General features: G+C 39.5%; 2 protein-coding genes across 3 annotated transcripts; both read left to right on the plus strand.

Annotated features, from left to right (window-relative positions):
- The first annotated feature begins 2,994 nt into the window (after nt 1-2,994).
- ptgfr (prostaglandin F receptor (FP)) lies at nt 2,995-5,293 on the plus strand. Its single transcript, XM_030434372.1, has 2 exons — nt 2,995-3,789; nt 4,979-5,293. The coding sequence occupies exons 1-2, from the start codon at nt 2,995-2,997 to the stop codon at nt 5,291-5,293; spliced, it is 1,110 nt and encodes a 369-aa protein (XP_030290232.1).
- A 2,570-nt stretch (nt 5,294-7,863) lies between these two features.
- Nucleotides 7,864-12,400, plus strand: btf3l4 (basic transcription factor 3-like 4). 2 transcript variants are annotated; one of them, XM_030434117.1, is made up of 6 exons: nt 7,864-7,912; nt 8,411-8,472; nt 9,648-9,761; nt 9,856-10,057; nt 11,636-11,695; nt 12,035-12,400. In XM_030434117.1, the coding sequence occupies exons 2-6, from the start codon at nt 8,419-8,421 to the stop codon at nt 12,079-12,081; spliced, it is 477 nt and encodes a 158-aa protein (XP_030289977.1). In that variant the 5' UTR covers nt 7,864-7,912; nt 8,411-8,418; the 3' UTR covers nt 12,082-12,400. The 2 variants fall into 2 exon arrangements, with proteins under 2 accessions (XP_030289977.1, XP_030289976.1); XM_030434116.1 differs by having other exon boundaries at nt 7,891-7,983.
- Nucleotides 12,401-12,440: the final 40 nt, after the last annotated feature.

The following is a 12,440-nucleotide window of genomic DNA, read 5'->3' on the forward strand; positions in this document are numbered from 1 at the left end:
TTTCCTGAGTTATGACACATTTTTTCAGATGATCCAATGAGGTTTTTTTTTAATTCTTTATTTAGATTTAAGGGGAATTTACACCAATGTCACACATCCAAGTTTTATTCACAGGTGGGAGACTTCTGCTGCATTTGTTCTTAACATTGAAGGAGGAAAGGAGGCTGATTGAAGTCTGATGTGTTGTCTTAAGCGATTTCACTTTGTGTCAGTTGAGGTTGAAGACTACAAGTTTGAAAATCGAAATTATCTGTGGGTGTGGAGTCAGAGAGAAGCGAGTTGATCAGACGTCTACAGCTTCCTCCTTGTTGATGCTACAACAGTTGCTACACCTGTGCTATGAGCTTAACACACACACATCTCTGACAAAGCTGTCTTTGGTCAGGTTGCGCTGTGGGTAATGTAGTCTCCAGGTTTTACAAGGAAGAGAAATGCATGTAATAAAAGAGATGATATCTGTGCTTCTGCTGCATACATTTTAATGTTTTTTCTCAAAACTGTCCATCATGACTCAGACAATATTACAGGAGTGTAATGGTAAATCCATTCTAAAAGAATTTATACATCTAAAAAATTGGAAAATGATCAAATGTTGTCAGAAAAAAGTTTCTTTTGACAGCTACAATGTGTGGAATGTAGGTTGGTCCAAAGCCCCCCAAATTCAAGAACTGAACATTCAGCTCCATCAGTCAGAAGCTTGACCCCTTTTTTTCTGTTCCAGATAAGTTTTCTGTTGGAACAAACATTCAAGAACGAAGCGGACATCAGATTTCCTCTGTTGTGTCATGACTAATTATCGTTTCTGTGTAAATTCCGTTCTGTTTCTGCCTCAGAACCACGTGTACTCCTCATCAATTTGTCTTAAACTGGCAGCTCACAAAAGTCAATTATTTTCTCTCTGCTGCGCCAAACTCAGTCAGCTTGACTTAGTATAGAGGTTTTTCCTTTGGCCATCGACCCATTTCTCTTGTGCAGAGCACTTTGTTTTGTCTTTTTTGTGACTTTCATCAACTTTGTATTTAACTTTAGCAATGTCTGAGTCCATGTTAGATTTCTTCCCTGATTTCTTCCACCGAGACATCCATGATTACACAAAGTAGGGTTTTTTATATGACTTCTGCATGAACATAAGTAACCAAATGATCCCTTCTAATTAAAGAATGACATGGCTGTCAGTCCTGGCCGATAATTCAGTATAAAGTATGTAGCACTATGACACTGATCTGCTACTTAAACGTAACTTCTCAGAAATCAGGAAAAAGATAACAGACATATTTACAAACAAGAGGATGCATAGACCCTTTGAATTATTCTAACTGGTGGGGAAAGAAATGCAATCAACTACAAATGCTGAAAAATACTTATGATATTAAAGTTAAGCATGCCTGTTCACATCCTTTTAGTCAAGCACATTAATGACTGTTTGTATATGAAAACACAAAAGCTGCACCTAATAATACAGATTGCATCACCTAAAAGGATAAAGGATGCTCTGTACCATGTCCCAGCTCTCTGTCCAGTCTGAGTGGAGGCTCAGTGTTTCAAAGAAACTGGACATTTTATTCTTTCAGCTGATAAAATCTGGCTTGGACACGTTTTTCATATCACATTGTAGCATTTCATCTTCAGCTCCTCCGAACAGATAGAAACCTCTTCATTTGGGCTGTTAATATTTTGAATAATGAACATTGAAGCGGCTTAAAATGAACTTGCAACATTTAGATATCCAGCAGGCAAAAGAATTGACACAGGTAAAGCAAATTAGAATAAATAAATAAATGACTAGATAAAAACAAAAAGGCACCTTTGCAAAGTAATAAAACTAGTTACATGTTGGACTGGCCTTGTTCTAAACAATTGAATTGTCAAATTTGACCTTAGTGTACCTATATTGTTTGGGGGGGAAAAGGCTGCTAATCTTTTGTAAATTTTAATAACATACGAAGTGAATCAACAGCAGTGCAGTCTGAACTTCCATTACATCATGGAACTTTGTGGACAAACTGTAATTCAGACACAAGCAGCAGGACCCAAAGTTATTAATTGGAACATATATCTATTGTATATATTGACATACATGAGAAGAGTCTCTGAAGATAAAATTATATACAGAAATGTGTCATCTTCAAGATAATGCAGCCGTGCGTAAATTAAAGAATTAATGTATTCGAATTTTGGCTCAGTTTATAATATCCACAGGTTCTGTTTTTTATGTCTAGAGAGAGTCGACACTCAAATAAAGAGCAGACTTGTGGTGTTTTTTTTTTTGTTTTTTTTGCAGAATGAGACACATGTGTGCAGCCTCGCAGACAGACTGGAGCTCGTCCGCCTTCACCCACTTGGCACCAGCGGAGCGCAGACGGAGGTGCGCACATCACACAACTCTGCTGCCTCGACGGGAAGATTCGAGGAGAGCAGTTTCGGGACTTTCAGTGGGATTTACTGCCGGGCTGAGACGACTTCGATTTGATTAGTTTTTGTTTTTTTGACCATGACAAAAGACGTAAAAGAAAGTGAAGAGGCTGTAGACTTATGGTGAGCTCTGAAAGAGAAGACTAACTTGAGGTAAGAAACTGGCTCAGTGTTGACTCTTTTGGGAATGGAGGACATCTCCCATTTAAAGATGGTATAGTGTGATTGACTTTTAATTAATTATTATTTTTTGTTTACGTTTATTAAAATAGCTTTCACTGCAGTTTAGTTGTATAATTCTTAGAATTGTGAAAGGAAAATACACATCACCACACTTCATGGCAAAGTAAGTCTCACTCCCAAAGCTGCACGTGCACTGTATAGTAAATGTATTAAACGCTTTATTATAATAATGATCTATTATTCTGTGTCGTTTACAGATCCAGACCAGTGAAACTATGGGCTCTGGCTGAAGTCATCACTTTTAAGGTAAATCTCTCACCAGACTTTTTTAAACATGTTGGTAGAAAAAAATAGTCTGAAGTCTCTCTCTCTCTCTCTCCTTTAGATTTTATTTCCACCATGTCAGCCAATGGGAGCTCAGAGCCCACTTGCAGGTCAGAGGTCAGACCAAGCAACAACACCTGCAGCCAGCAGGAGCTGTCTGTCACTGCCTCTGTCATCTCCATGACCGTGGGCGTCTTGTCCAACAGCCTCGCCCTCTTCATCCTCGTCAAATCCTACAACCGCATCCGGATCAAGTCTAAGGCATCCTTCCTGCTGTTCGCCAGCAGCCTGGTGGTCACAGACCTGCTGGGCCACCTCATCATCGGCTCACTGGTGCTTTTCGTCTACGGCTCCCACAAGAAATGGGAGACGTTTGACCCTCACCGCATCGTGTGCAGCATCTTCGGGGCGTGCATGGTGTTCTTCGGCCTGAGCCCCCTGTTCCTGGGCAGTGCCATGGCGGTGGAGCGCTGCATTGGAGTCACCAGGCCCATCTTCCACTCCACGGCATTAGCTTCCCACCACATGAGGAGGCTGCTGGGACTCACCTGGCTGCTGGCCGCCCTGGTAGCCGCGCTGCCTATGCTGCTGTGGAGGCCCTATAAGGTTCAGAGCTCCAGGAGCTGGTGCTTCTTCCATATGGAGGAACCCAAAGACTGGCTGGATGTGCTCCTGCCCCTGCTGTTCTCCATGCTGGGGCTGCTGGCCTTACTGCTCTCCATTGTGTGCAATACACTGACAAGCTGTGTCCTGCTGCAGGCCAGGCTACGCCGCAAGCATCACTGCAGGGGCACGTCCTACCACATAGAGATGATCTGCCAGCTGCTGGCTATCATGTTGGTGTCCTGTGTGTGTTGGGGCCCATTACTGGTAAGATATCCTCCTCAGTAGACCTTCAACTCTGCTTTCTGTCATCAGAACTCACAGTGTGGGGGCTGACACATCAGGAGCCCCTTTGTAGATGTTGTTTCAGCCTGCTTTATCCATCCAAATTTACATTTACATTCCGTCATACCATCATTTGTCTGATCTTCAAACCTCATCTCCTGTTTTCCAGTGTGTCTGTCATGGAACTTGAACAGTGTTAAGTACAAATTGACTGTCAAGAGGCAGAACATTTGGTTTTAAAATGAGGCAGAAACCTGGCAGGTTTTATTATCCATGATGTGTGATGGAAAAGTGACTCAAAAAAGGTCGTTTTTAGGGCTTTCATTTTCAGTCTGTCTCTCCCTCTCATTCTTTCATTCTTCGCTGCTGAAGCTCCGGTCCATCCGTCTGTGACATCAAGGCTCAGATTCAATAGCTGTTCTGTCTGACCTCTCCTCAAAACTCCTAAAAAAAACTGCAATATGTCCAGAACGCTGGAGCAAATATACACACTGTCCTTCAAAAATATCCACTCGCCCCCTCGGAGCAAGACATACATGTCCAGCTCCCTCTCCTGTCTCCTTCATGAGTCTTATTGCTTCTCCAAGAGCGCACTGTGATTTACGCCACCACCTCAGTTCATGCTAAACCCCTCGTCTTCTACAGTTATAAGGCTATCAGTGTTTGTTTTTTTAAACATATTTTTATACTACTCACATTTTTGGCAAAAGGACAGAAGAAGTGATCTTAATTTTCATTTAGTCTTTCTTAAAATCTCCCACCAGTGCTGTTTTGTTTGACAGCCAGTTTGTACCAGACATGTTTTTCCTGTAACAGTGGATCAAAGCAAAGAATCTAACAAGCTTTTTTCCATTTATTCATTAACTATTTATTCACAATATAATTATGATATCATTTTTGCTTCGGTGGGAGAAGTCCCAGGTTTATTCATGTTATTTAATGCAAGTTTGATTAAAAAATGGAACCAAACTGTTCCTTTAAAAATGAAATGAATCATGGATTATGAGAATTGACACACACTCACATCCTGTCAACAAACTATTGCTGGCCCAGACCTCATGTAGATAAGCAAGTAGCTCAGTTAAAACACAACAAGGTTAACAGCGGGATGCACAGTGGCATCATCAAGCACAATTATAATTGGACAATTAATTATTTCATTTCCCGTTAGATCCATGTCGTCATGATGAGCATCAGAGCGAAAGGCGAGCCTGCATCGTTCAGTCTCCTGGTGGTGGTACGCATGGCCACCTGGAACCAGATCCTGGACCCCTGGGTCTACATCCTGCTGAGAAAGGCTGTTCTGAGGAAAATCTTCATGTTGATCCACAGCTGCTGGGGCCCAAACTTTCATCAACTACACCGCTGGCAGCGTAGCGTGCTCCGCAGCTCGGTGGAGACCAGCAACTCGGGTGCTGGGCCGCCTGACTGCCGCTGCCTTGGTAAATTACCTCTGCCGGACACTGAGCTCAAATGCATCACCTGAACCATGGCCACAACCTGAACCATGGCCACAATGTCTCAAAGAACTGTGGGATAAAACGGAAAGAAGCTGTGAAAACTTTACTGAAATACAGATGGTTTAAGTTCTGGGACCCATCACTAGACTCTCAGTTGGAATCTTACATAAACTATGATTGCACTGTTGATTTTCATGTGTTCTTTGAATCTTCCATGAACTGGTGGTATTGTGATTTTATGTATAATGTGGGATATCTTTTTTCTCTCAACGTTCAGCTCAATTTGATGCATCAAAACCCGTCTAAAATATTCATGTCTGAACGTTCAATTATTCCTCTAACATGCTTTTTCCATCTGACAAGCTGTCACCTTTGTTCATAATGCTGCTGAAATGTCTACATGGCAAAAAATAATTTTCCTAAAAGACTTAAAGTGCTTTGAAAACATGTTAATTGTGCATGTAATCATGTTAAGTCAGTGTAAATAAATTAAATGACTTGGTCTGATTAAATTGAACTTCATGTGTTTATTCAATTATTACATATAAAGGTCATTTCAAATTGGTTATTCTGTCTCTTGAAACTAGCAAGACTTTTTTTAAAATACCGATTGCACAGTGTTATTAATGTAGAGAAATGACTTTGTCCCTGTATGGATTGTTTCATTCACTTTGATATTCAGCCTGCCTGGGCACAAAGCAAACCAAAGCAGGAAGAGGCATTGTTTTCCCCCAGACACTATCTCAGGTAACTGTGGAAGAACTGGACTAACTGTAGAAACTCTGCACTGCACTGCAAAAAGAAAAAAGAACCCCACTTTTCAAGGAAGCTAAGAAGGTGAAGAGGGAGCGCGATAGAAACTGAGGTTAAACAAGAGTGAACAGACGAGCTTCAATCGAGAGCATATTAACATATTATCTATCTATCTATCTATCTATCTATCTATCTATCTATCTATCTATCTATTTATCTATTTATCTATCTATCTATCTATCTATCATATGTGTTAAGAAGGAGTTAATCTGAGGAGGACGTCTGTATCTCCGTATCTTTCTCTCTGTATGGAGTCTGTGTGGCACAGTGATAATTAGACTTGTTCAGTGTTCAATTACACTCTTTTATAATTATCCAAATCCAATCAATTATATTAATTATAATCAATCATGACACATTCTTAAAAAAAAGGAAATATGAGTCTCTTTTTCATTATATTTGGTTTTTTAAACTGTGCATCAAAATAAAGTAAAAAAAACAATGTACCTGCTGTTGCATGTTGGCAGAACTCTTGCTAATCACAGCTCCCGCTGCTGCTCTGGGGGTTTAATTGCATTCAGCGTTTAGGTGGCACACTTTGAGAGCCGTCATTCAATTACAGTGTCACAAGATGTGAACTGTGCCGTGACAGAACGTGGAGAACAACTCAACTGTCAGGTGGAATGAAATAGGCAGACACATGATTGGAGAAACGAATAGCAAACTTAAAGATTCCATATGTAACATTTCCACATTGAAACATCATAATATGACAAAACCTTTGCAATACATTTTGTTGAGCTGTGTAGTTACATCATCATCACAAAATTTCCCCACAATGTTCAAACCCTGGGAAATACAATATTCAACTCAACGCAACCTTTTACTGGGGTGGAATGCCAGTACAACTTCCGGAATGGAGTCAGAGAGAGAAAGTAAGTCAGTGAACATGACTGCACATAACATGAATAGTACTTTGATACATAACCTTGTCCGTAAATATTCCTGCCTGTGTCACGTAGACGGCTTTTCATCAGCGATTGTGGCTGTGGAACAATAAAGGGAGCAGCACCCATGATCCCCCACTACTTCTGTCTTTTGTTTTGTTTTGTTTGAGGGACCTCTGCTGGCAAAAATGACACACTGTGTGTTTAAAGACTGCAAATGCAACACACTTGGTCAGAATATGCTGTCAAAAATAGACAACATGATTTGGGAATTCTAAATTAAACCCTTTTTTTAACAGCAGATGTAATTCAGCTGTAATTATGTTCATTGTGAGTTTTAAAATCTAATTTGATCACTCAATTTGCAAAAGTTTTTTTTTATTTTTTTTTATTTATTTATTTATTTTTTCATTTAGGTTTTCTTAAAATCTCTCAGCAGTGCTTTTTCCTTTTCCTTTTTTTATTTTTTTTTTTTATTTTTTTTATTTTTCTATCCATGACTGTGGGGACAAGCAGTTTTGAAGTGCTGGCAATGTTAAATAACTGATTAAAAAATCTATATATTGCCAAATTCATGGCCCAAGAGGCAGTAATAGTTCAAATAACCTGTTGTCTCATTATAAAATATCAGTAAAAAAACAACCACAACAACAACAACAACACAGTGCCACACTGCTTACAATTACACTACAATATAATGTATATGAGTCTATTTCTGCTTCTTACCTCTTTATTATGTTGTTTATTTTTTTTACAATTGTTATTGTTTATTGCAATATTACTGTCCCTGGCTGCTGTTACAAAGAAATCTCCACAAATAAATGCTGATTCAGTATTTATTCAGTGTGTGTTGGTGTAGTTGATAAAGTGTCCTGTAGGTGGCAGCACGACGCCAAAGGTCATCCAGCTGGTCGGAAACGAAGACGAAGAAGAAAGATCCGTACGGTATGTGACGTAATCTCTTCCTGATAACCTCCATCTTTCAGTACCGCATGCCTCTGTGGACTTTAGAGCAGGTTTGGCCTCATTAATGTTGGTGTGTGTGCGACGTTTGGTGTTTGTGGATGTTGGTGTTTGGTCGGAGCAGAGCTGTCGGGCTGAGCGGAACCGTGACACGCTGTGTGTTGCTCAGTCCGGAGGGCCCGTGTTGTGTTTTCATCTGCAGCTTATAACCACACACACACACACACACACACAGCGGACTGTCTGCTAGTCTGAGTTACTATTGCATCAGCGTGGTCCAGTTTTCCTGTCAAGTTTAATGTCTGTTTATCGGGTTTTCCTGTTCGTTTATTTGTAAACTGTCCGGTTAGCTCATGGTGTTGTAGCTAGAGCTGCTGCTGACAGTCGACAGGGCAGCAGCATGTTAGCTGTGTAGCTAAAAACATTAATGTGTATGTTTTAGTTTTTATAAGTACTATATCCATTTCTGTCACATTGTAGGTGAAAACATGAATCAAGAAAAACTGGCAAAGCTTCAAGCCCAGGTCCGGATAGGAGGAAAGGTGAGTGTACACCCAATAAACGGGCTTTTGTTTTGACTGGAGAGGTGTAATGACATATGCTACATTAAAGTGCATAATAGCATGTTGTGCGTGTTAGTGATTTCATGGTTTGCCTCTTTTTAATTATGTCTAATAAAATACACTTCAACCAACTTCAACTACAACCAACTTCAACTACATCTTTCCATTTCAAGTGGTGTTTGTATTTTTATTACATTTATTATTTACAAGTTTTACAGAGTTAATAATATGTAGCCTACTACAAGTAATTGTTGAAATTCATGTTGTGGTTTGTCCTCAGTACAGTCCAACATATAAACAAAGTAAAACAGGAGGAAATTGTGTTGTTCTTCCAGGTCAGTTTGTTTATTCAGTCATGAAAACAGATAGTTTGTTTGTAATGTTTGTTTCAGCATAAAAAAAATCATAATGCAAACATCAAAAAACTGATTAAATCACATAATGAATTAAGGAGCAATCCCCTAATTTCGTAACTTCAATAATTTAGCCTAAAACTGTGTCTCATATGTTCAATATGAGACACATTTTTAGACTAAATTATTACCTTTTACTTTGTTTATATGTGGCGGACCCTGCCACATTCCTAGCTTCACACTGTGTTCCAGGGACCATATTTTCCTCAGAGATCAGCTTGTTTACTCGGTTATGGAAAAAATGTATATTTCTGAGTTTGTAATATTTGTTGACAAAAACAGGACAGATACTGACTCACCTTGTAGACTGCAGTATAGCAAATCTATTAGTTTGTCACTGATTTATTGCTATAGTCACTTGAAGCCGGCCAGTATGTTTGTTATTTCTACCACAAGAGACCTATGACAAGTTTATTGTTGAATAAAGTCAAAATGTTCTACTCAGAGTAGAAGTCAAGCAGGACCTCAGCAGGAGGCCAACTATATGACAATATCTGGGGTTTTTTTAAACTCCCAGATATCTGTATCCTTATCGGCCCCAAAGACCTGCCCAACTGCAGCACTGAATTGAAACCACTTATGAAATCACTGGCGTTTGTGTGTATTGAGTTTGAGAAACACTAAAATAAACACGATTTTACAACAAAGGCTTTGTGCCTCTTCGGCCTTTTCTTTTTCTTTTAATGCTGTCACTCTTCATGTTGCTGTCAGTAATGAGTCTTATCTTCTGTTTGATTGTAGGGATCTGCACGCAGGAAGAAGAAGGTGGTACACAGAACTGCAACTGCTGATGACAAGAAGCTTCAGAGTTCATTAAAGAAGTTGGCTGTCAACAACATTGCTGGAATTGAGGAGGTAAATCAGTCTTTCGCATAAGGAAACTGAATGTAGAGCTCAGTCATGTTTTTATCATTTATGTGGCCTTAACTTTAACAACTCCACCTCTCAGGTGAACATGATCAAGGATGACGGGACTGTGATCCACTTCAACAACCCCAAAGTTCAGGCCTCTCTGTCCGCCAACACGTTTGCCATCACCGGCCACGCTGAGACCAAACAGCTGACGGAGATGCTTCCCGGCATTCTTAGCCAGCTGGGAGCAGACAGCCTCAGCAGCCTGCGCAAACTGGCGGAACAGTTCCCTCGGCAAGGTGGGTGCTGTGACATTCAACAATCACTGTAAAAGGGGAGGATGAGGTGTTCTGGTTTAAGACCAATTTGCGTTGGATTAGTATAATCTGAGGACCTCTAGTAATGAGTATAATTGCAGATATTGGCTGTGATTTTAATCCTGCATACACTAAAGTTTCAATATTTTAAAAAATTAACAACCATATTGCACCAAACACAGAGGTCATGTCATAATATGACTCCTGTGCAAAGTGGCATATCTGTGATGCGGGGTCATATTTTATTGAACATCTGTCGACTGCTGTCAGACCACAAAACAAGTATGAAATTTGATTGCGGCTCTTATTATGTTGAACAACGCACAGCTGTACTGTGAGATTGGTTATATTAATATTCAGTTAGTGATGACAGAGAAGGTTGCGGGCAACGAAAGATTGTCATATTAAAATCATGCCACAAAACATCTGTTACTTGATAAAATGAGCTGAAAATGTGTATTTATTTTTAAATTTTTTGTTACGATGTGGCTGCTGAGTAACAGACGGTTCACTACTGAAGCACTGACTTGAGGCAGAACATTGAAATCACATCCGTGGCATAATGTCAGTAAATTTGTGTAAAATTCAATGTCCTCTGTCTCTCTGTGGCTCTGGTTTTATAGTTTCTTTTCTTAAAAGACATAAAATAATGTTCTACAACCTCTGGCCGCTATAGTTTGTAGTAGACTTTTCTCAAAAAAGAAGTAAATAGAATTAGAATAAAGAGAATTTGACGAGCACTATTTTTAGAGGTGGATTAGTACACGTCTGTTGCTCTAGTGAGTGTTTCCTGCAGCTGGACAGTGGATGTGCGGTCAACGAAAACTACAGTATCCATGTGCGTGATAATGAATCAATGATTTGAATTTAAAAAAAAGAAAAATAGTGTTTAACGGTGACAACAGCAGAGCTCTGTAGCACGGGGAAGTAAGATGTATCAGGGTTAGGCCACAATGAAAGATTTGTCAGTAAAATAAATTTTTGTGTTTTTCTTTTCTTGGGATTTGTTGACAATAAGCTTGGGCGATATCTAAAATGTTTTATCATAATCTTGTCCCGTCTAAATATCACAACAGACAATATGGTTGTTGATAATTCGCTTGGTGAGACCAGCCGACCGAACGGCGCTGGGTGATGGACGCTGAAGTGAGGCAAAGACGCCACGTAGCCGAATTCAAATCCTTTGACTCGCCATTTTCTCCCGCTTTAAACCCAGAATATTCCCAAATTTGTGAGCTGGCATTCTTCCTGTTGTAACCTCCCAAATATGGACATGTGTAGCCTCCACTGCCATGAATGCTCTGCCTGCATTGTCTTTTCAAAATAAAAGCCTTTAAATACCTTAACAGCTATTCAGTATTCGGTATTGTGAAAAGCATTGCATATGATGGCAAATAACGTTCAATAATATCTAATATCGGCCCAAGCGTGGTTGACGATGACAAAAATAAAGAATATCACCAGCTTATCCTCTATGAAATGATTTCAGATCTGGTTAAAATCATTAAATGACCAAAGTTAAAGCTATAACATGTTTTTTTATTATACATTTCATCTCAGCTCTCGACAGCAAGGCTCCGAAGGCAGAGGACATCGAGGAAGAGGATGATGATGTTCCAGGTATGATATTGGTATTGGATGCATAAAAACTCAGTTTAGTGTTTTCTTTTTTACACACGCTTGAACTTATTTTCATAACACATTCTAAGATTTGTTATTTTTCACATGTTTAGAAGATTTCCTAAATACTGCACAAACTCTGTTATTTAGTTAACTTGAGAAGATCCACACTGTAGAAGTGATATTGGTCTATTCAGTCCTTGCAGAGACTAAATTCAGCTTCATTTGGTCTCATTTGACACCAAAGAGTAAATTGTAGATTGTAGTTGTAGAGTAAATACAGATTCACGTGAAAGTGTTTACTTGAATTATAATTATTAACAATGTGTTGTTCTGCAGATCTGGTGGAGAACTTCGATGAAGCCTCAAAGAACGAAGCAAACTGACGAACGTGAAGAAGATCTACGCACGGACTGGACTGCAACGAAGCGAGAAAGCTACTCCAGTGTTTTAAAGTCTAGACATATCAGACACTATCCCCACAAACCAGAGACTTTTCTATTTTACCATGGATGGCCCACGTATGTCCTGAGTCAGACTGGCTTGTGCACTTAAACAAACAAACAAAAAAGAACATATTCCCCTCTGGTAAATGGTTAAATCCCCTCTCCACTTTGTCAGTCATGGTCAGGATTACAGTGGTCATTAAAGCAAGTCTTAAGACTTTTGTTTATGAAACAAAATAAAGGTGATTAACATTTTTTACATGGTGCTGTGATCATTGATAAGTAAAGATTATAGAATG

The sequence above is a fragment of the Sparus aurata genome, chromosome 11, assembly GCF_900880675.1.
Source record: "Sparus aurata chromosome 11, fSpaAur1.1, whole genome shotgun sequence".
NCBI classification, from domain to species: domain Eukaryota; kingdom Metazoa; phylum Chordata; class Actinopteri; order Spariformes; family Sparidae; genus Sparus; species Sparus aurata.

Excerpts from the sequence above, each read along its gene's own strand:
- ptgfr (XM_030434372.1), top strand. The coding sequence starts at position 2,995 with ATGTCAGCCAATGGGAGCTCAGAGCCCACTTGCAGGTCAGAGGTCAGA. Across the intron at positions 3,790-4,978 it reads TGTGTTGGGGCCCATTACTG|ATCCATGTCGTCATGATGAG; the intron begins GTAAGATATCCT and ends ATTTCCCGTTAG.
- btf3l4 (XM_030434117.1), top strand. The coding sequence starts at position 8,419 with ATGAATCAAGAAAAACTGGCAAAGCTTCAAGCCCAGGTCCGGATAGGA. Across the intron at positions 8,473-9,647 it reads AGGTCCGGATAGGAGGAAAG|GGATCTGCACGCAGGAAGAA; the intron begins GTGAGTGTACAC and ends GTTTGATTGTAG. Across the intron at positions 9,762-9,855 it reads ACATTGCTGGAATTGAGGAG|GTGAACATGATCAAGGATGA; the intron begins GTAAATCAGTCT and ends TCCACCTCTCAG.